The 26,616-nt window shown below is 38.5% G+C and overlaps 2 protein-coding genes across 4 annotated transcripts; both read left to right on the top strand.

Annotated features, from left to right (window-relative positions):
• On the top strand, positions 1-11,214 carry RBFA (ribosome binding factor A). Of its 3 annotated transcripts, none has more exons than XM_087961422.1 (8): positions 148-337; positions 1,127-1,229; positions 2,142-2,184; positions 3,461-3,637; positions 5,994-6,106; positions 6,802-6,886; positions 9,913-9,986; positions 10,646-11,214. In XM_087961422.1, coding segments are annotated over exons 2-8 (846 nt in total). In that variant the 5' UTR covers positions 148-337; positions 1,127-1,227; the 3' UTR covers positions 10,998-11,214. The 3 variants fall into 3 exon arrangements, with proteins under 3 accessions (XP_026525724.1, XP_087817548.1, XP_087817547.1); XM_087961421.1 differs by having other exon boundaries at positions 148-371; XM_026669939.2 differs by lacking the exon at positions 1,127-1,229 and having other exon boundaries at positions 1-371.
• Positions 11,215-17,157: 5,943 nt separating this feature from the next.
• On the top strand, positions 17,158-20,868 carry LOC113413554 (nuclear transport factor 2). Its single transcript, XM_026669891.2, has 4 exons — positions 17,158-17,259; positions 18,754-18,825; positions 19,012-19,110; positions 19,467-20,868. The coding sequence occupies exons 1-4, from the start codon at positions 17,161-17,163 to the stop codon at positions 19,578-19,580; spliced, it is 384 nt and encodes a 127-aa protein (XP_026525676.1). The 5' UTR covers positions 17,158-17,160; the 3' UTR covers positions 19,581-20,868.
• Positions 20,869-26,616: the final 5,748 nt, after the last annotated feature.

Here is a 26,616-nt window from a genome sequence, read left to right as displayed (position 1 = left end):
ATATAAACGTGGTGACTTTGTCGAAGCTCATGTCCCCAAGAAGTCCTTCCTAGTCGCTGGGGGGCGCTGTAGAAAGAGCGCTGTTCGAGGCGGTGGGTGTCGTGAGTTGCGCATCCGGAGGAAGCGAGGCTCGGCGTTCCCCCCGTTCTAGGACTCCGGCTTACAATGTGGAACGTTCGGAATGGCTTGACGGCGGCTGCCGCTTTCGCTCTCACCTCGGCCAGGAAAGCGGCGAGTCCGCCTTGGTCGCTCCCCGCTTTGGGAGGCCACTCCGGGGTAACGTGCCCCGGCTGTTCTCGGCCTCTGCACTGTTCCAGACGACTCTGCCGATCCCCTAGTGAGTTACTCAGAAAGTTCCTGATTAAAAAAAAGTGAGTGGATCCCCCTTCCTTTTGCCCCCGAACCTGAACGGGGTGCTGAACCGCGGAGCGATAACGGTTTCGTGGCTAGGAGACGTTTGCCTCTCTAATCCAGAGGTCTCCAACCGTGGCAACTTTAAGACTTGTGGACTTCAACTCCCAGAATTCTCCAGCCAGCTCTGCTGGCTGGAGAATTCTGGGAGCTGAAGTCCACAAGTCTTAAAGTTGCCAAGGTTGGAGACCTCTGCGTCTAATCCTCCTATGCGGCTTGATAGGCAGCGTCGCCCTCCTGACTGAGATCCCTTTACAAACCCGGTCACCATTTTTCCTTCCGAATTATACTCCTCCTGTTTGCTTGGTTTTTTCTTCTTGTTGACAGAAGCTTGATCCCATTTCTCTGGAACGGGGGTCTTCAAACTTGACAGCTTTTAAGACTTGTGGACTTCGACTCCCAGAATTCCTCCTCCCAGTCATGTTAGCTGAGGAATTCTGGGAGTTGAAGTCCACAAGTCTTAAACTTGGCCAAGTTTTGAAGACCCTTGCTCTGAAACGTTTGATCCCTCGCCATTCTCTGAAATTATTTAATAGAGTGCAATAGGCATTGCACTTGCAGCTTTATCCCTCCTGTAACTCAGAAACAAGCTGTACAGGCAGTCCTCCAACTTACGACCACAAAAGAGCTCCAGAATTCAAGTTGCCAAGTGAGGGGGAGGTTTGTTCAGGGAGGTTTGCCCCAGTTTACGACTTTGCTTGCCACATTTGTTAAGCGGATCACTGCAGCTGTTAACATCGTCGTTAAATGAATCTGGCTTCCCTACTGACTGCAAAAGGGGAATCCCAGGACTCCAGGATGCTGTACCTGTCATAAATGCGAGTCAGTTGTCAAGCATCCGAATGTAAATCACGTGACTGTGGGAATACTGCAACGGTCGTAAGTGTGAAAAATGGTCATTGCTCATTTTTTTTCAGTGAGGTAACTTTGAATGGTCACTAAGTGAACTATTGCAAGTTGAGGACTGCCTGTACCGGGACTTAGTTACACAAAACTGGTTCTAAGTTAAATCAGGGGCCTTCAAACTTGACAGCTTTAAGACTTGTGGACTTCAACTCCCAGAATTCCTCCTCCTGTCATGTTAGCTCAGGAATTCTGGGAGTTGAAGTCCAGAAGTCTTAAACTTGCCAAGTTTGAAGACCCTTGCTTTAAATACTAGAGCATCTGACAATAATAAATAAATGCTTTATTGGCTGTTTAGCTGTTATTAATAAGTCTGTATGTGACATAGGTTGTTGTAAAATACTGAGTCTAAACTCATAAATTTTGGAGCTGTGAGTTTTGGATTGGAACCCTGAACTCCCATCTTCATTTGCTGAATTGATTTTTATTTGTGTGTGTTATGAACCTTTCATGATTGAATTATCACTGTGTTCTTAGTAAGGCAGTGTTTCTCAACCTTGGCAACTTTAAGATGGGTGCACTTGAACTCCCAGAATTTCCCAGATAACATGCATGCAAGCTGGCAATTTTGGGAGTTCAAGTCCACACATCTGAAAGTTGTCCAAGTTGAAAATTGCTATAAGGGGTAATAGTAAATTATGATTTAATGGTAATGCATGTCATGTTTGTTCATGAAACAATGTATGAGTGAGTTTTGATAGCTTTATAAACTATTTAATGCCCTTGTTAAAGTTATTTTTCAGCTAGATTTTGCAAAATAAAATAATGCATAAAATATTTTATAGTTATTAAAGCATACAATTATTTTCTGTCTCTAATCTTTAAAGGAAGAAGTTTTGGTATTCTAGTCCTACCCTTGGATCTGAAGTGGTAAGAACAAAAAATCCCTTAATCTAAAGGCAATGGCTTAATCAGCACATTTCATAAATTTTGTATAATTTCTATACTGTATTATGATAATTGTACTAGATCATGTAGCTTTCTTGGGATTCAAGTAAACATTAAAATGTGACTTTTCCCCCCAGAATTGCATAAAGCAATGGCAGCTATTTGTTTTCACTGAAGTTGTATTGTATTTCATACTGAATTAGAAATAAATAAATAATTGTTACGCTATTGTATTTTGTCATTTACCGTTTTCATCAGGGAGTGGTATAGGAATAGAATAAAGCCACATCAACACCTAAATAGCAGCATTGTTATTTACAGATATTACAGGTTTAGTAAAAAGGACTCAAAATATTTACAGTATAATTATAAATGTCTATGGAGATTTTCAGTCATCCAGGTCATGGTTGTCCCAAAGGTGCTTTTTCAAGAGGCAACTAAACTTTCTGGGGTTTTTTTTGAAGACGTTTTGCTTCTCATCCAAGAAGCTTCTTCAGCTCTGTGTGGATGGTGGTCTATTTGACCATTTTTTACTATTTGACTTTTTTTTTTAGATTTGACTATTTGTTTTACTATTTTTTTAGATTTATCAGATGTTTAGTAGGTACCCAATTATTTGTGATTATTTATGATCGATATACTTTACGTTTTTGCTGTTGTACTATATTTCCAGCTATGCAGCTCTTCTTCGAAAGGATATCTATATAAAAACATCAAAATTTAAGAATATAGGTATTTGAAATAACTATGCTGAAGTGTTGCTCATAATCAGGTTACATAGAAGAATTATGTCACTTCCATAAACTAATACACATCTTTTTAAAAATATGATACTGTATATGAAGAGACGTAAGATAAACAAATATAATTGGGACTGTTGCTTAATATTGAGTTATGACTGACCTCCGCATAGAGGAGATGGTTCTTTTTAAAAACTAAAATATAATGAAATGTGATTGATTATTATAAATAATATTATAAATCCTTGAAATCTAAATTCAGCTGTATACTTATGAGATGTAATTGAAATTCAGCTCTTTGTTTCCTGTTTTCATTTCAATGTTTATAGAATGGTAGGAATTGTTTCCACTTAATTATTATAGGGCAGCTTTGTATCAAAAGTACAGGAAAATAAGGGTAATGAAAAACAGAGAAATAACAGCAGTTCTACTGGATCCTTAAAGAAATGCACTCCTGTCTAAAAAGTTATACCCAATGCCAAAAATGTTTGTTTTATGCAATCTCTTGTTTTTTAAAGCTGTGCAAACCCTCCAGCTTGACAGATGTTTTAAAGCTACGACCTCCAAAGGTCAGAAAACAAGATAGCATTCGTAAGAAAACTTTGGATGTTCTGTTTTTCCAAGCTGTGAGGGACCTACTGGGCACCCCTCTAGCTGGCCAAGAACTTTATGATCTCAACGTGGAAGTGTTTAAGGCAAGTACAAATCATATCAGTCCAGCAAAATCCTTTAATTATGTGTCCAAGCAGAAACATCTGATATTGTGATTGCATCCAGGAAACTGTGCAGATGTTGCTGTGATTTATTTTATTGCATTGGATTGCATTGAGAGCTGTTTTACATATATTGCTTATGGTTTATTGCCATTATTTATTGCATTGTACAGCGAAGGTATCAAGGACAGTTGCACTACATTGTCAATCAGAGGTGAGGATTTCAACTCCCAGAATTCTTGAGCCAGCATGGCTGGTTCAGGAATTCTGAGAGTTGAAGTCCACAAGTCACAACAGCTCCATTGTGACCCACCTGTGTTATAAATTGATAATGCCATTTTATACCATTCCTGCTTATGCTTTTACATTTAATTTGCAATCCTATTCAGCTGGAAGTTATGGAAGAGAAGCTCAGTAGACACAGATGTACCATTACTCATGATCTACTAGCAGGAGGGCTTAAAACAGAATATTCCTTTAATATATTAGTAATAGATAGATAGATAGATAGATAGATAGATAGATAGATAGATAGATAGATAGATAGAATTCTGTATTGGACACATAAGGTGATTGGACACACAAGGAATTTGTTTTGATGCTAATGCTCTCAGTATACATAAAAGAAAAAATATATCATCAAGAGTCAAGAATCATCAGGTACAACACTTAATGACAGTCATAGGGTACAATAAGCAATCCAATCATACTAGGAAACAGTCAATATAAATCGTAATGATACAAGTGACAAAGTTATAGTCATACAGTCACAAGTGGGGGAGCTGGTGATAAGGAGTGATGAGAAGATTAATAGTAATAGTAATGTAGACTTTGTAAATAGTTGGACAGTGTTGAGGGAATTATTTGTTTAGAGGAGTGATAGCGTTCGGAAAAAAAACTGTTCTTGTGTCTAGTTGTTCTGGTGTGCAGTGCTCTATAGCGTTGTTTCGAGGGAAGGAGTTGAAACAATTTATGTCCGGGATGTGAGGGGTCTGTACATATTTTCACAGCCCTCTTTTTGACTCATGCAGTATACATGTCCTCGGTTGAAGGCAGGTTGGCAGTAATTGTTTTTTTCTGCAGTCCTAATTACTCTCTGGAGTCTGTGTCTGTCTTTTTGGGTTGCAGAACCATGCCAGACAGTTATAGAGGTGCAGATGACAGACTAATGGTCGTGGATAAAGGCTTCAAAAAATCCTTATTACAAGAATGGTATCTCGTTGAGAGAGGCTATTACAGGTAGTCCTCAACTTACAACAGTTCATTTACTGACCATTTCAAAGTTACAACAGCACTGGAAAAAAGTACCTTTTTCATGCACTTAGGACCATTGCAGCATCCTGAGCAAAATTCATATTGGTTCATATTTATGACAGTGGCAGTATCCCGAGTTCATGTGATCCCCTTTTGCCACCTTTTGACAAGCAAAGTCAATGGTGAAGCCAGATTCAGTTACCATATTACAACAATATTACTAACTTAATATTAATTGAGATTCACTTAACCGCTGTGGCAAAAAAAAAAGACCGTAAAATGTGACTTAACAAATGTCTTGCTTAGCAACAGAAATTTTGGGCTCAATTGTGGTTGTAAGTTGAGGACCTCCTGTACTTTTCCTTACATTGGTGCTTAACCCTAAATTCTTTTTTTTTTGCTCTTCTGTTAGTGCAGGGGTCTCCAACCTTGGAAACTTTAAGCCTGGCGGATTTCAGCTTCCAGAATTCCTCAGCATGGCTTAAAGTTGCCAAGGTTGGAGACCCCTGTGTTAGTGTGTTATATTCAGTATACATTGACTTTCTCTGATTTAAAATCCAAGTGTATGGGTAACTTGCTTTTGTCATTGGAGAGTTGGGGTATGATACTTTCAGGTGTTTTTAACTGTGTTTATTACTATTTCATTTCTATATATCCCATGAAATATGTAGAAATGTATTGACATCTAGATTTCTTCAACACGTAATTAATAGTGTAATTTCCATTGATGTTCATCAGCATCAACATTAAACTCAATTGTATCTGCAATACTGGAACCTCCCTACTTTAAAATGGAACTTATACCTCTTGGGGAAACTGTATCCATATATAACGGACAGCTTCTTCCATTTTCTTGCAGAACAATTATCCTTCGATTTATATCTTTTTTCTTTCTTGGTAATAATTCCCTCTTGAATGTCTTTGAAGTAGAAATATATCTTCTTTCCACTGCCAACAGTTGAGATGGTAGCACTGTTTTTAATAGCAAACTCTTTCACTTGTGCAGATTTGAGATAGAATTGTCTGTAGCGCTCTTTTCAAATGTGAAATCAGCATTTCAAGTGTAGCATTGTAAATTTTTTAGGCTTCCCTCACGTCAGATTTTGCAATATGTCGCGTATATTGGAAGAGTTCCGGCAATGCAGAAAAGGATGACTATATTCAGCAAGCTCTACAGAGAAAAGCATCATATATTAGGTACTAGTATGGCCTATCTATGGTCAAGAAAACTTCCCTTAAAGAATTGGCTGGTTTTGGCCTGTAGAATGCCGGGGGGGATACTTATATAGAAAAATACAGTGGCCCTCCTTCACATTTTGACACCCAGAATTAACAGAATAATGGCCTACAGGTCGTTCTCACTTTACAACTATTCATTTAGTGACGGTTGGAAGTTACAATGGCACTGAAAAAAGTGACCTGTGACTGTTTTTCACACTTATTTGACCATTTCAACATCCCCATTATTGGTCATGTGATCAAAATTTGGTTGCTTGGCAACTCTCCTGTATATATTGCACTGTCCAGGGGGGGGGGGGCAGGGAGGTCATGCAATCACCATTTGTAACCTCCCCAGCTGGTTTCTGACAAGCAAAGTCAGTGGAGAAAGCCAGATTCACTTAATGACCACATGATTCACTTAACAATTGAAGCAATTCGCTTAACAACTCTGGCAAAAAAAAAAGGTAATAAAAAGGGGGAAAACTCATTTACCCACTGCCTAGCTTAGTGACAGAAACTTTAGGCTTAATTGTGGGTATAAGTCGAGGATTATGTGTATTTATAACTTAAACCTATTCCCTCCATCTTTAAAAGAGAAGCTTGCAGAAAATACTTTTAGGTTGTCTTCATACATAATAATGTAGATGTTAAATTTTTTTTTTTCTTTCTAGACATCTTCTGGTATCCTATCGTATCCGGGTAAATGTTCCTTCAATAACATTTGTTAGGGACAGAGAAGAGGAGGCTATGAGAGAGGTAAGAAATTTCCTATATGTCTGTGTTTTTTAGGGTAATTTAACTGAAGTTCTTTCCTTTAAAATTGTAGAAAGGTTGTAATAGTCACAACCTTAAGATAGCTAAAACTTACTATTTAAATATATACAGTTTACATTTATATTAAATGTTTACGGTATGTGTATAATATGTATGTAAAGTACACTTTGTAAAGGTAGAGTAACATAATTAGGAGGAAAAAAGTTGTCTGCACAAGAGACCACCAAGATTGTTAAAGAACCACAGGGCTCATTCTGATTACTATCTGGTGCTGAGTTACAAACAGTTGCAGCAAGACCAGCTACCGCAACAGAGTCATACATTGCTTCACAGACACCCAGTGAGACTTGCTGTGACCTACGTTAAGGTACCTGTTGGAGAATAGCAATAGCATTTAGACTTATATAATAGTGCTTTATAGCACAATGTAGAAGCATTATTTGCATATTGCCCCCAACAATCTGGGTCCTCATTTTACCCATCTTGGAAAGATGGAAGGCTAAATCAAGCATGAGCCTCATCAGAATCGAACTCCAGGCTGTGGGCAGAGTTTGTCTGCAACACTGCACTTTAAGCAGTTTTATGTGTGGAGCAAAGTGGAGGAAGCACTTGCACGAGGAATACGACCATAATCTCCAAAACCTAACTCCCACCTCCCAAGGCTCAAGATCTCATTATCTGGAGTTTTGTAATCCTTTGGGTTTATGCTGGAACAGAACTCATGTGAATGAGAGCTACTTATACATTTGGCTACAGAAAAATCTTAAGCAACTCCCTCAAAGATTCCCTTTTTAATAGTAATTTTATTAAAGATTATAATACATTTTTAAATGTAGGAGAATAAAGAGACCAGATGCAGAAAAGAAACAAAAAAGGAAAAGGAGAAAAGTAAGAACATAGTTTTTTAAAAAAGAAAACTTAATATATAAAGAAATGACATATCCTTTATCACAAGTATAATTTTTTTAGTACTTTATCACCTTCTCTTAAAATACAACAAATGATCTCTTCTTTCCATAAAGCCACCGATAACACTTTGTCATTTAGTCCTGGTGTCAATAAAAGTCCATTAAGGATTATTAGAGATGACAACACATCTATTTTAACCTAGATCAAATACACCAACTTTATGTTCCTTTAACTTCAAACAATCGTAATCTTTAATCCTTTTAAATAATATTCTAGACTAGAACTTGATTTCTTTTCATTATTTTTTCTTGGTCCCTTCTCATGAGATTCTTCAAAACTCTAACAAACCTTCCTCTTTTGTAAATCCAATAAAGGAAAAATTATCCTCTTGGTTTGTTATTTGTATATCCCTTGTAATTGTTAATACATCAGCCTATTTCTTTTGTATGTCCAGAGTAGCATCTTTTTCCATATCTTTCTTGTAGCCTGGCATTTATAAATCCATTTTCAACTTAGTCTCAGCCTTGTCAGATGTAGTCAAAGGTAGATGTTTCTGCTGATGCTATTAAAATTAACTTCTGAGTCTGTTCTTCAAAAATATCCTTCAATATGTTCAAAATTTAAAATATTTTGCTAAGTCATTTAGGTGTTCTCCTTTCATTATAATATTTAGCACCCTCTAATGTTCAGTTTTTTAAAACCTTGTTTTTTTAAAAAAATAAAAGAAAGAATTTTCCCACTATGAGGATTCTTTATGATAAATTCCAAAAGCTACCCTTAGTCCATTTGAATTTTCTAAAATTACAGTTTTAATCATCTTTTTGCTGTTTATCCTCCTTGTTTAAGTTCTTCAACTTGCAGTTCAATTCTTTCATTAAGGATTGATGGAAACTCATCTGTTGTTATCAATATAATAGAATTCTTTATTGGCCAAGTGTGGTTGGACACACAAGGAATTTGTCTTGGTGCAAATACTCTCAGTATACATAAAAGAAAAGATACATTCGTCAAGAATCATAAGTACAACACTTAATGATAGTCATAGGGTATAAACCTGTCAGTCCAAAGGTTTCTACTTTTTTTAAAAAAATTAAAACAAAAGAATTTTCCCATGGGAAGGATTTGTTATAATTAATTCCAAAGAGGACTTAGTCCATTTGTGACTTCCTAAAATCAAAGTTTTAATCATCTTTTTGCTGTTTATTCTCCTCCCCCCCCCCCTTTTAAAAAGTTATTCAACCTATAGTTTAAAAAAATCTTTTGTTAAAGATTGAAGGAAACATCTGGTGTTATCAAACTTGTTATCAAACTTATCGTCCCCAAAGGTTTCTAATAGCTGAAAAGCAGAAATTTCTGAAAGTGTGTCAGACGCAAGAAATTGAAATTAGGTCCAAAATGAATACAAATTTATTTCATGTTATTTCTAAACAAGTATCAAGGCAAATTGATAATAGATAAGAATCAATGGAATTCAAGGAGGGTTGGGCTTAGATCTCTTGTGAGCGTGAAGGGATTCTAAACTGATGATGTGCTTAAGCTTTCTCTTGGGCCCTGCCTGGTCATCTCCTACAAAATGATTACAAAGGAAAGTATGCAAATATAGCATCTTTAAAGTACCAACTGTAGTTGAGGTCTCATTTCCCAAAGCTCTAAGCATGCTGAAGATTGCTGTTTTACGTTCTCTTTGAGAAGAGCAGAAGTCTGGAGTATTTGTAGGTGATCTCAAGCCTTCCCCTTGTCCGGAAAGGAATTATCGAAGAGCCATTCTACTCACTGGCTCTTCATTCTGCCACAATCATCTTCAATTCACCATTTCTTCCTCTGGAGGTCCTACAACTTTCCCAAAGGCTTTTAATACTTTTAATTATTTCCATAAAATGATACAGATTTCATCTCTTTGTGCCTTGAAAAAAATTATATTGACCACAAGAAAAGTTTTTCAAAATAAGTGGAAGTCTTCCTTTTAACATTGTGTCATGCTTGAAGCCAACACACAAAATGTATGGGATTTAGAATTTATTCTTTATATTCTGATGGTGAACAGAACAGTCTTATTTCTGGACAATTTCAGTGTTTTCTTTCCTTTTACATTGGTACAGGTTGAGAAATTATTGGCAATTGCTGACATGGGGCCTGAAGAAGAAGAAAATGAATTAATTGAGAATGATTTCAGGTAAATTAGTCGAGCAAATGCAATCCTGAGGTAGTGAAAAATACTTAACGACCGCAATTGAGCCGAAAATTTATCTTGTTAAGTGAGAAATTTGTTTTGTCCCACTTTATGACTTTTCTTGCCACATTTGTTAAGTGAATCACTGTAGTGGTTAAATTATTTAACATGGCTGTTAAGTGAATCTGGTTTCCCCATTCACTTTGCTTGTCAGAAGGTTGCAAATGACTCCAGAACACTGCAACCGTCATAAATATGAGTCAGTTGTCAAGCATCCAAATATCAATCACATAGCTATGGGGATGCTGCAACAGTCATAAGTGTGAAAAATGGTCAAAAGTCACTTTTTTCAGTGCCGTTGTAAGTTTGAATGGTCACTAAATGAACCGTTGTAAATTGAGGAGTACCTGTATCTATTAAAATGCCTTTTACTAGAAGACTGTAGAAATGTCCAGTTGTGCAGTTGAACGGCTGATTATATAGCACAGTTTTTCTATTGTTATCCCCTTTTAACTACAGGGATGACTTAAAAACTCTGGGAGGGTAAGGGACACTTCCCCAAGTGGTACAAATTGCAGGGGATCTGGAAAAATCTTGATTATATGCAAACATCAGATATCTTAGGCCTGTATATATGTCATTGTTTACTCCATTTCCTGCAGTGAGGAAAGATCCATCATGGCTGATACCCATGCAGAGCGGTCCACCCACACTAATCTATTTGGAATTGATCATACAGCATTAAATAAGCAAATAATGGATTACAAAAAAATGAAAAAGAAGGAGGTGCTGGAAGGGACTTCAGTCCTAGAGACACAGTTGGCAGAGATACGGCAAAAGAAAATGAGGAGGAAGAAAGCTAGGAAAGTTTACAATGACGACCTTAATCCTGAGGAATATTTGATGGAGAGATACAGCAAAGATTATTGGGACAATGAAGTTTCATCTTCAGAGAATGAGGAGCTGGAGTACGAGCCAAAGGAAGATGGTAATGAATTGGGAAAAGAAAAGTAGAACGCTCAACTTTAAATGAATTTTATAAAACTATGGGTCACTTTGAACTACCCCATTACAAAAGATTCAATCATTGCCTTGCTGAATGGTGAAAGTTTCCCTCATTTCCCTTCTCCTTTATGATTCACTTCCCCTTTTTCTTATTTATAGAACCATAGTTTGTTGTTATATCCCACAGCCTATGATTAGTTTTATTAAAATTGACTTGTTAACCTGCTTTACCCTTGTGGAATCTTTTGAGTTAGATGAACTCTGAAAAAGTAGATAGGCCTTGCCTTACAGCCACAATGTAGCCTAAAATTTCCATTGCCAAGCAAGACACTTGAGTGAGTTGTGCCCCACTTTTATCATATTTTTCCCCCCCCACGGTTAAGCGAATCATGCAGTTGATAAGCAAATTTGGTTTCTACATTGACATTGTTATCGGAAGCCAGCTTGGAAGGTTACAAATGGTGATCACATGACTCCAGGAAACTACAACTATCATAAATATATGCCAGTTTCCAAGCAACTGAATTTTGATCGTGTGACCACGGTGACGTAGGTGTGAAAAACAGGCATAAATCCCTTTTTTGGCACTTTGAACGGTCACTAAATGAATTGTAACTAACTGTAAATCAACAACTAATCTTGTTTTAATGTGTAGTCTGACTTGCTAATTGTAAAGACAAGGTAGACAAGGCGGATCATAATATGTAATTTCATTGTCAAAGTTGCTGCCTCCTGAAAGCCTTGTTACGAGTTTTCATACGTTAGAATTAGTCTTGTGCTCAAGAGCTAATGATTAGCCTAGCGCAGTGATGGCGAACCTCTTTGTTGTAGTGTGCCGAAAGCGCACGTGCTGGCACCCACAATGCAATGTGCCCCACCCCCTGCGCATATGCGTGCAACACCCCCGCCCCCTTACCTGAACTGTGCATGCGCACGCCTCCCAGCTGATTTTTGGCCTGTTTGAGGCCGTATTTGCCCTGCTGGAGGCTTGAGGGAAGCCTTTGTAGCCTTGGGAGGTTGAAAAACGGGCCCGTTTTGGCACTTCCAGGATTTCCAGAAGGCCCGTTTTTCAACCTCTCAAGGCTACAAAGGCTTCCCTTGAGCCTCTGGGAGGGCGAAAACGACCTCCCCCGAGCTCCAGAGGCCCTCTGAAGGCTGAAAACGGCCACTTCCGGTATTTCCAGAAGGCCCATTTTTTTTGGCCTCCCGAGGCTGCAGAGGCTTCCCTCGAGCCTCGGAGTGTGTGTGAAAACGGCCTCAAACGGGCCGAAAATCAACTGGGAGGCGCACACATGCGCAGTGCAGGTAAGTTTGGCTGGGGTTTGCATGCCCGCACAAATGGCTCTGCGTGCCACCTGTGCCATAGGTTCGCCATCACAGGCCTAGCGCCTTCTGAGTATTCCACAGCAGCGGGAATTGCTCAAGGATCCTCATCTACCAGTATATGCAATAATGTTGGATATTATTTTAGCATCAAATGGATATTTCATTTCAGTGGCAGCACCTGACATCTTGTGTGCGCTGCATGTGTCCGTGTGTTGCAGATTTTAGGCTAAGCAGTGTCAGGGTAGATGTTGGGTAGATGATCACTAAGGAATGCTTGGACTTCAGGTTAGACAATTTTGTATAGTGGTTAAAAGACACCAAGCTAGAAACAGGGAGACTATGAGTACCAGTCCCACCTTATCTGGCTAATCTTGGATTAGTCAATCTCTCTCAGCCCTAGGAAGAAGACAAGGGCAAGCTGCTTTTAGAAAATGGTACCAAAACCCCCACAATGGATGATCCATAGTTATCATATCACAAATCGTACAGGGGCCCTGGTGGCACAGTGGTTAGAAGGCAGTATTGCAGGCTAATTCCACTCGCTGCCAGGAGTTCGATTCTCAGCGGCTCAAGATCGACTCAAATTTCCATCCTTCCAAGGTCGGTAAAATGAGGACCCAGATCGTTGGGGCAATATGGTGACTCTGTAAACCGCTTAGAGAGAGCTGTAAAGCACTATGAAACAGTCTATAAGTCTAAGGGCTAGTGCTATTAAGGAGTCCAGATTGATTTGAAGGTACCCACAAACAACTTTTTTAAAAAAACGACAAGGACAAACAATCTCCATCATAATGTCCAGAATGCTGTAGGGCTTCATTCATACAGATACTAAGAGTTGAACTCAAAACTTGAAGATGTCTTTGGCTTTTGACCAATACATGTTTGAGTGGTTTTCCAATGGGCAAAATTGTACAAGACAGCAAACTATCCATCTTCCACAGTGGTCCTGCAAGATTCCTTTGCCCAGTGAGATTCCAGAAGGAAAGTTCTAGCAAACGACATCCACCATTCTCCCAGATGTAGACCAGATGCTACGTAAGAAATAGCAAACCTTATTTATTCTTGCATTATTTCTAAAAGAGTGATGACAAAACATTTTTGATCTCAGGGATGCTGCAATGGTCATAAATGTGAGCAATGGTCATAAGTCCCTTTTTTCAGTGCTGTTGTAGCTTCGATAGGTCACTAAACAAATGGCTGCACACCACCTGTGCAGTACTCAAGTTACTACCTAGAGAAAACGAGGTGCAATATACAGTATAATCGTAAATGAGGATACACTCACTAGGTAGCATTTCTGCAGCTTGCAGGGATTATATTAGCAGCAGTGATCAAGCATTAGCATCATTCTAAACCTCGGTTTTCTGACCTTTAGTATAACTTTAGTGTAACTGCATCCAAAAATGCCGCCTTCTCCAATTTAATTTACTCCAAAAGTGGCACTAATACTTTAACCTTTTTTTTTAAATCTGCAAACTAAGAGATTCAATTTCACATGCTCGCCTGAATTCAGCGGGTCTTAGAGATTATACAACCGATACTTCATTTACTACTGCAGCAGCCGTTCCGGCCGAACCCGAAATCAGCCCAGAAATCCAACGGAAGCGTCCCGCCTCCGAAGCCTCTTTCATTTAAGAGCTGGCGGTCAAGGCCGCCATTGGATGAAGCAGGCGTGACGTGTCGGATTTCTGCCGCTCGCCCGGGACGCCACCTGCTGGCGGCCGAGCGTTAACGCTACCGCCCGAGACTTTTCATGGGCGAAGAGGGGCTGTGGGAAGAAAGTTTTGTCTGCGCGACTTTGCGGCGCTCGATTTTTCAGAGTTCAACTTCCCTTGTGAGTTGCATCTCCTAACGTGACTTCGTTGCGTATCTTACTCATCCCAGCCACAAACAGCGGCGGCGGGACCGTTCCGATCTCGTGTGCTTTTTTTGCCAGAAATGGTGCAGGGTCTCCTGCTTGGGCGGGGGGGGGGGGGTTGGACTAGATGACCCAGAAGGTCCCTTCCAACTCGAATCTAATCTTAATCCTGCCTTGCTTTTGCGTGCTCCAATTTCGGAAAGGTCCCTTTGCGCTTCCCAGCCGAGCCGGTACAGTCGGTGGCTGAATCTTTCCCCCCAAATCCAAGGGAAGCTGTTCCCTTTCTTCCACAGGGTGCTGGGGATAAAGGAGGATAAAAGCCGATCGCAGCCCCGGAGGCTTCGGGGTCAACCACGGGTCCTTGTCCGAGCGAGTTTGGCGGTGCCTGGAGTGGATTGGCGTGCAAACGGCGGCGGCGTGGGTGCAAAATTAGAGGAGACCTGCAACAGCTTGTTAAGAGTATGTGTGGCTTTCCACAAAACAGCAACCCCAAACAAGGACAATTAACGGCCGTGATATGAAAAGGTTTAAAGCAGGCTTTTTTAAACCTGGGTCACTAAAGATGGGTAAACTTCAACTTGCACAATTCACACATGTTAATAGCGGCCAGGTTTGAGAAACGCTGCTTCCAACTATCTTGTGTGGAGATTCTCAAATCATGCGGGTCGTGGTTATCCAAAAAGATGCTTTTTTTTCCCAAAAAAACTTTTTAAAAAAGACATCTGGACTTTCCCGGTTTGACTTTTCCCTTTGAAAACGTTCTAACGAAACGTTTTCATGAGGGAAAAGAATCGCCTGATGGCCTTTTGGGAAAAGGCGCCTTCGGGAGACGCTGCTTTGGACCGACGTTCCCCAGACCTTGCAATAAGGTTTCTAACTAGGCGCCCAAGGCGTTTGGTTGCCTCCAGCAGTTGCAAACCATCCTCCCCATCCCGCTTCCGCCTGCTCCGGGGGAAGCGACCCCCGCCGAAAGAGCGGGTGGGCGATCCGGGGCGCAGTCCGTTGCTTCCACAACAGGCATGGCCTCCCCCGTCCCCGGCATTCAGAGAAGACAGAACGCGGCTCTAGGAAATACAATCGCTAACACGCAAGTTCAGGGTTCGTGTGTATTTTCAGGATTAACGGGAAAGCGCCTGTTCTTTGGAGGTAGCGTGGGGCACTTGAGACTCAAGCTAACAGACCCCCTCAGGAAACGTGTAGATTATGCGGTTTGCTTTCTTTTTCATTATTTACTCCGATCTGACCAATTATGTTCACTGGGAATTATTTGCCAGGTTTGTAGCGGGATTCGCACGGTGCACACCTAAGGCAAGTTTGCTAAACCAACCCGTTCTTGCCGTTCATGCAACACGTTAAGCCTTCTTGTGGGTCGTGTGAATCCAGTGGATCTGCACAGCTTCTTCACAGTTTATCCTAAAAACGGTGCCCGTTTTTAGTATGAAATCTTACTGGGTTAAACGAGATTTAACTCGTACCTAGGAATTCTGCCAGCGCTGCAGTAGTAAACATGCATAGTATTGGAATTTACTTTCGACTAAATTACAACAATTACAATTCCTTATGATTAAATTGGTCTAGTTGCAGACAGGATTTTGAACAAACCTTTCCTTTCACATTTAGATGTTATAATGGAAGAGTTTATATATTAACTGTTGTAATTCTAGGCTGTGATCTGGTTATAAGTATTTTAATACAGGAGACTTTATTTATTGTTTATAAAAAACGGATTATATATATGCAGCAAATATTGACGACCTGCAGTACAGTTAAATTTTATCAATACAATCAAAGATCAGCAATAACAAAGAGAATAAAACAAGAAATGAAAAATTAATAAAACATCCAACCTTATCACTTATTTACTAATTGTAGCTGCATTTTCACTGCAGTACATGCTAACATTCAAGTAGATAAAAAGCGGGGAACTTTTGTGCAGAAATAAATCCAGTAGACTACAGAAAATTCACTTTGGATTGAAATTTGGAGAAATGTCTTGATCATTAAGGATACTTTGACAGTAGATCCAGTTAGTTGGAGATGGCAGGCTTGACCTAACCGTAAGTCTTCTGGAAAAGTCTCAACAACTATCTTGGAAGATGTTTGATATCCAAACTCTCTACGTGAAGATTTAGCCTATCTACAAAGATCAGCAATAGAACAGAACCAGAGAATCCAATATGTCATAAAATACCACCTGTTGTACTCTCCCCAAATTAAAACTAAACATGATTGAGATCTGAGAACATTGACGCATTTTACAAGATTACAGGAATCTAGCCCATAATTTCAGGAGAAAATTTCAGCTACATTGAAAAAAAATGAGAGTAAAGGACATCTGGGAATTGAAAATATTGTTCACGTCTCCCAGTGGCCATAAATTATTGTTTACACATTGCAATGTTCTGCTCATGTATTAAGCAAAAGCAAACTGGACATACTGATTTACCTAGACAATTTATACTCTGCCACTTTAACATTTCTGGGTGATTAAATCATAATGTAATAAATGCCATTTAAAAAAGTAAGGAAAGTAAGCATGAAAAATTAAAACAAATATTGAATATTCAAATACTCAAAGCCCTGGATGAAAATGTATACATGCGTTTAGGCTCTTAGAGAAGAGAATTCACGAACCAAGACCCTTATTTTATGACTATGGGCTTCTTACTAATACAGAATTAAAACAATACATTTTTTAAGTTCCTGGTTTGAAACATAATATAAAATCAACACAAAAGAGTAAGTTAGAAGAGTTGGTGTATAATTTAAGTGCATATACTGTATGACATGAGTAATTCAAATTTTGTAGAGTTCTATATGTTCTTTCATTTAATTTCAGTATGATAGAAAGATATTTTAGTACATTTATACCAGCAGACCTGGTTCTACCTAAGGTGAGGTTGCAATTACCTTGCTTGCTTTTCAGCTGGTATTTCCATTTTAGTAATAAAGAATGTCCTTTTTTCTCTCTCTTTGCAGGTCTGCAAAATGGCAGAAAGACCTATGTGGGATCAAATTGGAACAAGTTTTGTACAGCTGTATTATCAACAGTTTGATACCAATAGGGAACAATTAGGTGCCCTTTATGTATGTATCTCTTTACTCAAACAGTGATTATCCTGTTGATGCAATTAATGGATTATTGGCTTGAGGGGGCTGTTGTTTCTACTAAAGCAGCAAAAGTTGTAGTTTAGGGGTGTCAAATTTGCATTGTCATGTGACGTATTGCAAATTTCCCTCCCCTTTGCTAAACCAGGCATGGGTGTGGCCAGCGTGTAACGCATCCGAATTTGACAGTCCTGTTGTATTTTGAAGGTCTAATTATGAGCCATGGTGGTGCAGTGGTTAGAGTGCACTACTTCTGGTGACTTCTGCCTGCCAGATGTCTGCAATTTAGCAGTTCAAATCTCACCAGGCTCAAGGTTGACTCAGCCTTCCATTTTTCCAAGGTAGGTAAAATGAGGATCCAGATTGTTGAGGGCAATAGGCTGACTCTGCAAACCACTGTAAAGCACTGTAAAGCGGTATATAAGTCCAAGTGCTATTGCTATTGCTAATTCTCAGGAAGAGTTTGAAATTACAGTAAATAACCTCTCCCAAAGATTTTGCAACCAGTTTAGAAATTCTGAAGGCCAGTCTCTCCCCTTGCAGTCATGACCATATTTTGGGCATTGGGCAGGGCGCCCACATTTACAGCTAGTTGCAGTATCCTGTAGTCAAGTGACCATGATTTACAATGTTTTTGCCGAAAACCTGTGTTTATTTCCATTGCTTGGCAAAAAATGCCCCATAGCTTAACAATTAACCATAAAAAAGGTTGTATAATTGCCTAGTCACGTGAATAACTTACTTTATGATCATCACGAGTTATGACCATAATGGGCAGGCTCTATTAGGATCATAAGTTGAGGGCTTTCTGTAGCTGCTTCACTTTTAAGTTCTTTTGCTTCATGTTGTCCAGAGTAGAAGTTTGGAAGCTTGTTCTCAGTAGGCAGTTTGGCCTTTGTGTTTATATAACTCATGTTTTTTCGGATTGGCATGGCTGGTGAGCTCTTAGTAGGTGCTCTGGGAGATTTTGGGTTGAAATCCAACTCCTTTTTATGGCTTTCGGTCCATGTCCATTATATTAGCATCTCTTTTGCTGCTACACTATCTTTGCTCCCATTAACCTTATGAGTGTGCAAAATGGAGATTAAATCTAGCAACCAGAATGGACAGTCTTTTTATTTTCTGGAGTGGGATGTATAGGCTAAACTTTTAAGAAATTTCTGTCAAGTGCTCAATGAAGGAATTGAAGATATCAATGGCACAATATTGGATATTGGTACATAATGTTTCTGTTTTCTTTTTTGGTGTCTCCAGCTTCTCCTTTTCTTCCTTCTCTTGACTGGTAACTGATACGAATAATTTGTATTTATCATTCCGAGGTCTAATATGTATAAAATATTGCAATGTCTTGGGAGTGTGTGTGGATAGTTCATTGAGGAATTCTTGCCTGAGGCTAGATCATTTATTTGTATATTTTCTTTCCTTTGATAATTTCAATATGCATGTTTACTAAAACATGTCCCTGTTTCATAGACAGATGCTTCTTGTTTGTCTTGGGAAGGTCAGCAGTTCCAAGGAAAAGCTTCAATTATGGAAAAATTGATGGTATGTTATTTATCTGCTAAAATACATAATTGATTAATGTTATCTGTAACATTTCATGCAGCGATTTTAAATAATTATTTGGAAAATGCTTTCTTTTTGGGAAGGCCAGATAAGAGTTCTTATGGACTCCCTTGTTTTCTATGGTTATGTGGTATTTTCTTAGGAATTTAATTTTTTTTATAACAGACACTTCCTTTCCAAAAAATTCAGCATAATATAACATCCCAGGATCATCAGCCAGCTCCTGACAATTGTATCCTTAGTATGGTTGTTGGCCAATTGAAGGTGAGATTTGTTATTGTTTTATCTTTGGTTGAGATCTGTTCAAAGCTTCTAAGACATAACATAAAAGCTGGAATATTAAGGCATCCCAAGTGCATTTAAACTGTTTGTATAGTATTTTTCTCGAAGTATGTTAGTTGCAATATAACGCACACGCTAGCTTTATCAAAATATGACACCAGCTGCAGAACAATCTTATCAAAAACATTAAATCCTTTTTGATGTATTTCTGTTGAATTCGGTGAGCTTCAAAAATGCATGCATTTGGCTTGCTATTTTATCTATCATATTTAAATTACTGTGTAGAATTTATTTATGTGTTAAACCGCTAACATTAAGCTTGTATTCTCTCATGGTAGGTGGACAATGATCCAGTAATGGGGTTCCACCAGATGTTTGTTCTCAAAAACATGAATGACAAATGGATTTGTTCTAATGACATATTTAGGTTGGCTCTGTATAATTTTGCCTGAAATTTCTGCTCTTGTTTTACACTTACAAATATCATATTAATGTTGGCTCTAAGTGTGTTTTAAGTTATTTTCTTTCTGTAACTGCAACTGAAAAGCATTTATCTTCTATTAATTGAAATCATTTAAAATAGTTGCAGTATTACACATCCTTTACTGTAAAACATTTAATATTTTATATGAAAATAGTTTGTCCATTTTAATTATATGAAGCTTGTGGAGACAACACAGTGTATCAGTGCATACACTTTTCTTATACAAACAACAGTTTGGCAATAAAATAATTTTCATCAGGCTTTAGTGAACGAAAAAGAATTGTTATGTATAAATACCTTTTTTTCACATGATTCAAATTTAATAATATTTTCATATTATTTCTTAATAATGTGATATTTACTCAGAAAAAGTAATCCTCATTTGTTGCAAATGTTCTGTAGCCGTGTATATATAGATGTTAATTCATGTAAGGGTGTCAGTGAAGTAACAGAGCACACAAATGAAAACTGAAGCTGACTAAACTGATAATTGAAAATCACCATAAGAAAAACAAATATGATCAGTGGGTCTGATACAATAGAATAAATAGAAATATTACAAGATTCAACCCTAGTGCCAAGATGAAAACTTCCCATCCACAATATAAATTTAGTTTAAAGACCATGCGGTAGTTATTCTTTCAAAATGGTAGCAAAGAACTCATGTGATTCAACTGTATCTTTGCAATACTTCGTTTCTGAACAACAATCCTACTATAACATAGCAAAAAAAAACAACACCCACCCTTAAATTTACCCCATTCTGTTTTCACCTTATAAAAAACAATGTTGACTGCAGTTTCTAAAGTAAAATGCCTTCTCTTAGGAAATAAAATAACTTTGATCATAATAATATAAATCTGCTGTTTTCAATTTGTAGTGATTCTGTTGCACATTGTACCTTGTTTTCTGGTCAGTGAGATGTTTGAAGTAGGTTCTTACTCAGGTTTAGTTTCCTTTGAAAAGAGTTGCTGAAGATTAACTGGAATTTTATTATTTAGATTTATTGCAGTGTTTTCCACCTAAATATTGTAACTGAACGCCAATCCATATCTCTGAAATTGGATTTAAAAGGAGCCATCTAGCATTCCAAAATGCTTGCAGTGGTTAAAACAGCCTTCTCCGTTGCAATCTCTAGCTTGGACATTGGCATTATTTATTCTTTGCTTGAAAAAAGCACAAAGGCGGCTTTTTAAATGTTTTTTTGTTTTCAGGACTGTTGACTTGAAGGCATCAAAATAAATAATTTTTCTTCATTTACCAGGACATATTTTTTTTCTCAGAAATGATGTGAATCCATGATTTCAAGGAAAGATACAGATTCCAAGAAAAAGACATGCAGTTTACCTTGATTTCTATTATATAATCAGCCAATGAAATAGGGCAATTCCAGAATTATTCTGCAAGATGAAAGCTAGAGATCTTTTTGATAGGGAAAATAGCATCTTATAAGTATAGGGACATACCTAAAACACTCCATGGATTGAGAATAGAGCATTGTTAATTTCAGTAGGTGTTCCTCTTGACCCTTATGTATATCCTGGCCACCTCCACATTTAGAAACTATGAAGTGCCAGCGTCAATGTATTTCTATATCTGCTGTAGAAAAAGTATCTATGTGGGATGCTGATTGGCCCATATCCTTCATCTTACAATATTGCTCCACATTTAGAGCAATTTTTAGACTGGCCACATGCATGGACTGGAAGAAAGGGTGAGGACCCTCTCCACAATGGTGAATGATGCATCGTGTTAGAACAGAGGTCTCCAAACTTGGCAACTTTAAGACTTGTGGACTTCAACTCCCAGAATTCTCCAGCTAGGTATGCTGGCTGGTGAATTCTGGGAGTTGAAGTCCACAAGTCTTAAAGTTGCCAAGTTTGGGGACCCCTATGTTAGAAGATTACAGCTTGAATATTTGACTGTCCTATGGACTGTTCTCCCAAGAGAACTTTCTCACCTGTGCTATTTGTAGATAAATAGATAGCTATGCAGGTCTTGGCGTGTTCAGGTCTTTTCCCGTGTAACATTGAGAGTATCTTGGCGACGTTTTGACGAGGTCCCACTCACCATCTTCAGGCTGGTGCTTTCGACTTCGTGCTTGTGCGAGCAAAGTGTGATCAGAGCTGCCGTCTCTATAAATACTGGTGGGGAGGTTGGCTGTGTTGTCATTTCTTGATTTGTTGATGGAGTTGATGTTTGCAGATTGGCTGGCTTTTTCGTAAGAACATGTGTGGCTGAGGTATTGGCTGTGTGTCTATCAGCCTCCTGTGTTGTAACGACCTGGGTAATGGGCTGTGTGATGACCTTCTGAGTTCTATTGTTGTGACATCCTGGGTCTTGTGCTGTAATCTCCTGGGTTGTTGGCTGTTGGCACAAGACCCAGGATGTCACAACAGTAGAACTCAGAAGGTCATCACACAGCCCATTACCCAACACAGGAGGCTGATAGACACACAGCCAATACCTCAGCCACACATGTTCTTACGAAAAAGCCAGCCAATCTGCAAACATCAACTCCATCAACAAATCAAGAAATGACAACACAGCCAACCTCCCCACCAGTATTTATAGAGAGACGGCAGCTCCGATCACACTTTGCTCGCACAAGCACGTAGCCGAGAGCACCAGCCTGAAGATGGCGAGTGGGACCAATTTGAAACGTCGCCAAGATACTCAATGTTACACGGTGAAAGACCCGAACACACCAAGACCTGCATTCCTGTACCCATGAAAATCTACGAAAACAAATAGATGGCTATATATCTTTGTCTCAAAAACAAGTTAAACTGAAGCTATAGGTTGTCTTTCTTTGAATGACTTCAGCACATTATTCTTGATTGGTGGGGCTTCAGTACAGAGATGTCCCCAAAGGAAAAAGATAATTGAATCTTTTGGTTTAATAATGAAAAGTGTAAAGGTTCCCCTCGCACATACGTGCTAGTTGTTTCCGGCTCTAGGGGGCAGTGCTCATCTCTGTTACAAAGTTGAAGAGCCAGCGCTGTCCAAAGATGTCTCCGTGGTCATGTGGCCAGCATGACTAAACGCCGAAGGCGCATGGAATGCTGTTACCTTCCCACCAAAGTGGTCCCTATTTTTCTACTTGCATTTTTACATGCTTTTGAACAGCTAGGTTGGCAGAAGCTGGGACAAGTAACGGGAGCTCACTCCATGATGTGGTGCTAGGGATTTGAACTGCCAAACTGCCGACCTTTCTGATTGACAAGCTCAGCATCTTAGCCCCTGAGCCACCGTGTCCCAACTACCAAAGTGTTGATAGGGGTTAGCAAACCAAAGAAACTTCAATATACTGGGGGGGGGGAGGGGAATACTTGGGGAAAAAATATCCATATACTTTGATTTGAAACTTGTCAAGCATTTTTCAAAAGCCAAACAATTCTAAGTACTGTAACTTAATCCATCTCATCACTCAACTCTTCCTATTTTTGTCAACTGTAACTGAAGGAGATATTAATTATGTGCTTTGACTCTTTTCTTTCATTGAACTTAATGCTTCATTGAACTTAATGCCCTTAATGCTGGCCTCTGTGGTCATATAACAATTAGGTAACTTTGGAAAAGTTGGAAAGTAGTTATTAGAAAGGAGGTCTGGCTATATCATACTCAAACCAGCTGTGATCAACCACAGCCCTACAGAAGTACAACTGTTGACTTTGAAGCACGCTTGGACAGATGAGCAGACAACTGTCTCTTTAGTGGTACCAGCAGTTCATTCAGTGATGATCCCTTCTTTATAAACTTTATTGCTTTCTGCAGGGGCCAATTTTGGCTCTGTCCAATACTGTCTTTGATTTATTTCTTAGTGGTTCTCACTATCTATTATTGTCCTGTTGTGAGTAGCCTAAAGGGAGATAGGCGGGGGTGGGGGAGAATGTGTGTGGTGGCAAACAACCTTTACTATGTCATGGCTCACATACGTTTCTCAAGATGAGTTGATGGGATGACATCGGAATAGGGCCCATAAGTTCAAATACGTGCCAACTGTTTATTGAAAAGCTGGTCAATTTTCACATTTGCTCACTGGCTGATCCTTGGGATAAGAGTTTGAAAAGACACTGGTAAACAGCTCAGCATCTTTGCAAAAGCCACCACCAATGCTGTCTTGAAGTTACAAGATGAAATAACTGACGTTTCATATATCACCCTTCAGAACCATATGCCTCTGGAAGATGAGGTATCTACTTCGATAAGTGATACCTGTTGGATATGATTCTTTCCTGGGGATACTCCTGCAATTTTCAAGTAGGTATGCTAGAATGGAATGTAAGGACAAATATTATGATCCTGGCCACAGAGATAAGGCATGTCAATTATAAAGTAACAAATTAGGCTTATTAGGCAAGTAAAACCTGAAAATTCTAGAACTACATGTGCACTGATAGCTCAGTGATTTTGCCTTGTATGCTAAATAAAAATTTGAGCTCTGAATTGTGGAGTGTGGCATTTTGACCTGAGCAAGGAACAAACTACAGGGAAGGAATTCTTTCAACAGTATCTTTCCTGCAAGTCAATAGAGAGATAAAGATATATGGACATATTTATATGCACACATAATACTGAAATAAGTGTACAAAAGTGTAATTCTGTTACATTTTGAGATCTACGCTGTACTGGTAGCAACTGTTATTTACTTCAGGACCCTTACTAATCTGAAAAATTCTACCCCATTAAGAAAATAGGCAAAAGTGACAGTTCTATTAAGTGCTATTAAACTGACTAATTTTCACACACACCCCCACTCCTATTCTTAGACTTTATTTTCGACAATCATGTTTCCCTGGTGCTATCCTGATAAAATAAAACAGATCTTTGACTAAACCAAACCAAATAATTTCACGATAGCCCCAACGTCATTCCATTTAATCTTTCTTCTCCAATCAAGTCTGGTATCATGTTCTAGAAACAAAAAGTCAATTAATCTGCAACATTCATTTTAACTGTTAGTAAATTTTTAGTCATCTGTGTGGAATGCCCTGAAAATCATACTACAAATAATCTAGTGAACTTCCTGGTTCTGATTCTGGCAACATTATGATTGATGGAGATTTCCCCCTTTCCTCTCTATTTTACGCTGTTGAGGAATGTATTCTTAAAAACAAAATAAAATGCAACAGGTTGAAAAAATTGCTTATGGGGTAAGCAGGGAAAGCTATTCTTGCCAGTCTTATTTAAAGCAGTAAAGGAAATTGACTGTCTATGGAGATTCTCAGTCATCCAGGTCATGGTTGTCCTAAAAGTGCTTTTTCAAAAGATTTTCTTTAGAAAATCCAGTTGCCTTTTGGAAAAAGCACTTTTGGAAGGAAATTAACATAGCTATATATTAGGTACCAATTCATGTATTCTGGAATACAAGATTATAAAATAGATATAAGGACTATTGTAAACAATAATCTTAGATTGCAGATTTCTTCCTGTGGATAAAGTATCTTTTTACTAATGTACTCATGGAAATGAAAGGTCAATCGATACTTAACTTTGTAGAATATTTTAAGGTATTCCTCGCTGAGTAAAGGCATCACAGAAAATATATTTCTTCTACCAAGCTTAGGCATCAAAGGAAGATGTATCCAGTATCTTAACATCAAGGATGAATTTGTGAAATGGTTTAGTTTTGGGAAAGCAAGTATCCATCACAAAACACAAGAAAGGATAAATGCTTTTTTTTTCTAAATTATTTGCATCCAATAGTAGACTGTCCTCATTTTGGTTAGTTGAAATCAGGGCTGTCAAACGCATGGGCCGGATGCATCACATGCTGACCATAGCCACGCCTGGTTTAGCGAAGGGGAAAAAGTGATACGTCACGTGATGACACAAATTTAACACCCTTGGTTTAAATGTTTTTAAGAGACCAGATATGAAGCACTTTCAGACATACATGTTTTCTATCCACTTACAGTCCAGAAAACTAGAGTGGGGTCCTTCCTGAGACATTTACTTTGTCTCCATTGCTTAGGCAGGCTAAGCTGCCATTTTTCTGATTATTGCAAAGTCTAGTTTTTCCTTCTGTCTCCCAGATCATTCCCACATGCCATTAGAGTTACAGGTATTCTTTTCTATTGAAACCATTTGTCAATTCTTGCAATGCTCTTTGTCCCATTACTTTGCTTATCTATGGTATATTGAGAGCCCTCTATGTTCAGGACATAGCATAACACTGAAGGAAATAAAAATTAAGTAATCTTAGGGCTAAATTGTGGGAAGAGCACCCTGAATAAGGATTATCTATGTAATTAAGAGGTGACACTGACTTGTTAAGACATAAATCAATCAAAATGTTAGTATAGATCTCAGGACAATTCAATTTTATGCACAGAACTAAAGGAGTACTGTGATACAAGCATTCCAGTACAATGAGATTCTGGTCAATAATTTGTGTTTAACAATAATATGTGTACAGTTAATAAATTCTTCCTCATTCACTCTGGATATTAAAACCATATTTTTCATTAAAAGCACAGCTAAATTGGTCATTAATAGTAAAACAGCAGCAAAAATTAAAATGTTCTGTTGCAGTATGAGAAATAATCTTAAAATAATAATATATTGACATATTAAAAGACAGAGAAAATAAAAATGTCTTTCATGCTAGAAAAATAGTAAATATAGCACGTAGATCACCTATATTCTATTAGAGGTTCTAAGCTGACGGCCATCCCTGAGAAGGCCTATTTTGGGCCAGGAAAATCTTATATGGGAAGGCACCGGGAGCAAGACCAGTAAAGATGGAAGTACAGGTTTGGCTACATGGGAAGAGGTGCTCCTTTAGCTATTAGTGCCAAGCTATGGAGATTTGTATAACTGTAAGTAGAAACTTAAATTAAGATTGGAAACAAGTAGAAGTTAGAGAAGGTGGTGTAATATTAAAATAATATGATAACATCTGGGTAGTGTTGAAATATTCAAAAGTAACTGAAGTTTCTGGATTACTTTCAAAAATAGGAATATAATTTATTGCTGTAAGTAAGAAATTTCCAGGACAT

The sequence above is a fragment of the Notechis scutatus genome, chromosome 3 (genome assembly GCF_049901735.1).
Source record: "Notechis scutatus isolate UNSWTSFEM ecotype Mainland chromosome 3, rNotScu1.2, whole genome shotgun sequence".
NCBI lineage: Eukaryota > Metazoa > Chordata > Lepidosauria > Squamata > Elapidae > Notechis > Notechis scutatus.
The sequence above is the reverse complement of the archived record's forward strand: the minus strand, read 5'-3'. Positions and strand labels throughout refer to the sequence as shown.

Excerpts from the sequence above, each read along its gene's own strand:
- LOC113413554 (XM_026669891.2), top strand. The coding sequence starts at position 17,161 with ATGGCAGAAAGACCTATGTGGGATCAAATTGGAACAAGTTTTGTACAG. Across the intron at positions 17,260-18,753 it reads AACAATTAGGTGCCCTTTAT|ACAGATGCTTCTTGTTTGTC; the intron begins GTATGTATCTCT and ends CCTGTTTCATAG. Across the intron at positions 19,111-19,466 it reads TGGTTGTTGGCCAATTGAAG|GTGGACAATGATCCAGTAAT; the intron begins GTGAGATTTGTT and ends CTCTCATGGTAG.
- RBFA (XM_026669939.2), top strand. The coding sequence starts at position 166 with ATGTGGAACGTTCGGAATGGCTTGACGGCGGCTGCCGCTTTCGCTCTC. Across the intron at positions 3,638-5,993 it reads TCAACGTGGAAGTGTTTAAG|GCTTCCCTCACGTCAGATTT; the intron begins GCAAGTACAAAT and ends TAAATTTTTTAG. Across the intron at positions 9,987-10,645 it reads TTAATTGAGAATGATTTCAG|TGAGGAAAGATCCATCATGG; the intron begins GTAAATTAGTCG and ends CATTTCCTGCAG.